The 847-nt window shown below is 33.5% G+C and overlaps 1 protein-coding gene across 1 annotated transcript in view; it reads right to left on the bottom strand.

Moving 5' to 3' along the window:
• LOC107624095 (cytokinin dehydrogenase 7) overlaps positions 1 to 847 on the bottom strand; it is a 3,734-nt gene that overhangs the window by 457 nt on the left and 2,430 nt on the right. The window contains exon 4 of the mRNA XM_016326551.2: positions 1 to 377. Within this exon, the coding sequence (XP_016182037.1) occupies positions 44 to 377 (334 nt within the window). The 3' untranslated portion in view covers positions 1 to 43. The remainder of the gene's footprint in view (positions 378 to 847) is intronic.

An 847-nucleotide genomic window follows, 5' to 3' on the forward strand; every position in this document is an offset into this window, starting at 1 on the left:
GAAAATATTATTATTATTATTATTATTATTATTATTATTTTAATTATTGTGTGAGAGAATAAGGTTGAGGGACTCTGGAGAAAATTTTCTGTCCAGGAGCAAGGATAGCCATGGGATCAAAAGCGGTCTTTCTTTCAACGAATCGGGACCATTGATGATTACCAAAGTGGTTGATCCAATCTTGTCGTGAGTGGTAGTGAGGGAAGTATAGCTTGAAATCAAAGGCTTTGGCTAAGCAAAGCTGAAGAATCTGACGGTTCTGTTCCACCAAGAGTTGAGGCGATGGTCCCTTTGGTGGTGCTGGACTAAACCTCAGCAATGCTACTATGTAGAATATGTCACTCTCTGGCACCACCACCGATTGTCTACTATCCCACCTGATCATCATAAAAAATTAATCGCTAATTAATAATTAACCATGTCACTAATTAACATCTATATGGGTCAAAATTGAATGCGCGTGACTGTATGCAAGTAGCACACCCTGGCTGGCTGGCTGGCATGCAGAAACATTGGGCACGAGGTGGGTGGGGACCTTTGTTGTTATAATAAGAACGAAATTGAATTCCAATGCAAGACCCAGCATATTGCTCAGGAATTAAATCTTTTTTCTACGGCCCACATACATTATACAAACAAAACAAAAACAAATGTCCCTTAGCTTTTACCACTTGAGAATATATGACCAAATTAAAACACCTTATTATTAAAAAGAATAAAACATCTTATTATTATACATTGAAAATAAATTAAATTACATATATATTTATAAATAAATATATTAATAATTAATTTTAATATATAAATAATATTTTTTTAATGAATATATAGTATACATATATAAATG

This window comes from Arachis ipaensis, chromosome B10 (assembly GCF_000816755.2).
Source record: "Arachis ipaensis cultivar K30076 chromosome B10, Araip1.1, whole genome shotgun sequence".
NCBI classification, from domain to species: domain Eukaryota; kingdom Viridiplantae; phylum Streptophyta; class Magnoliopsida; order Fabales; family Fabaceae; genus Arachis; species Arachis ipaensis.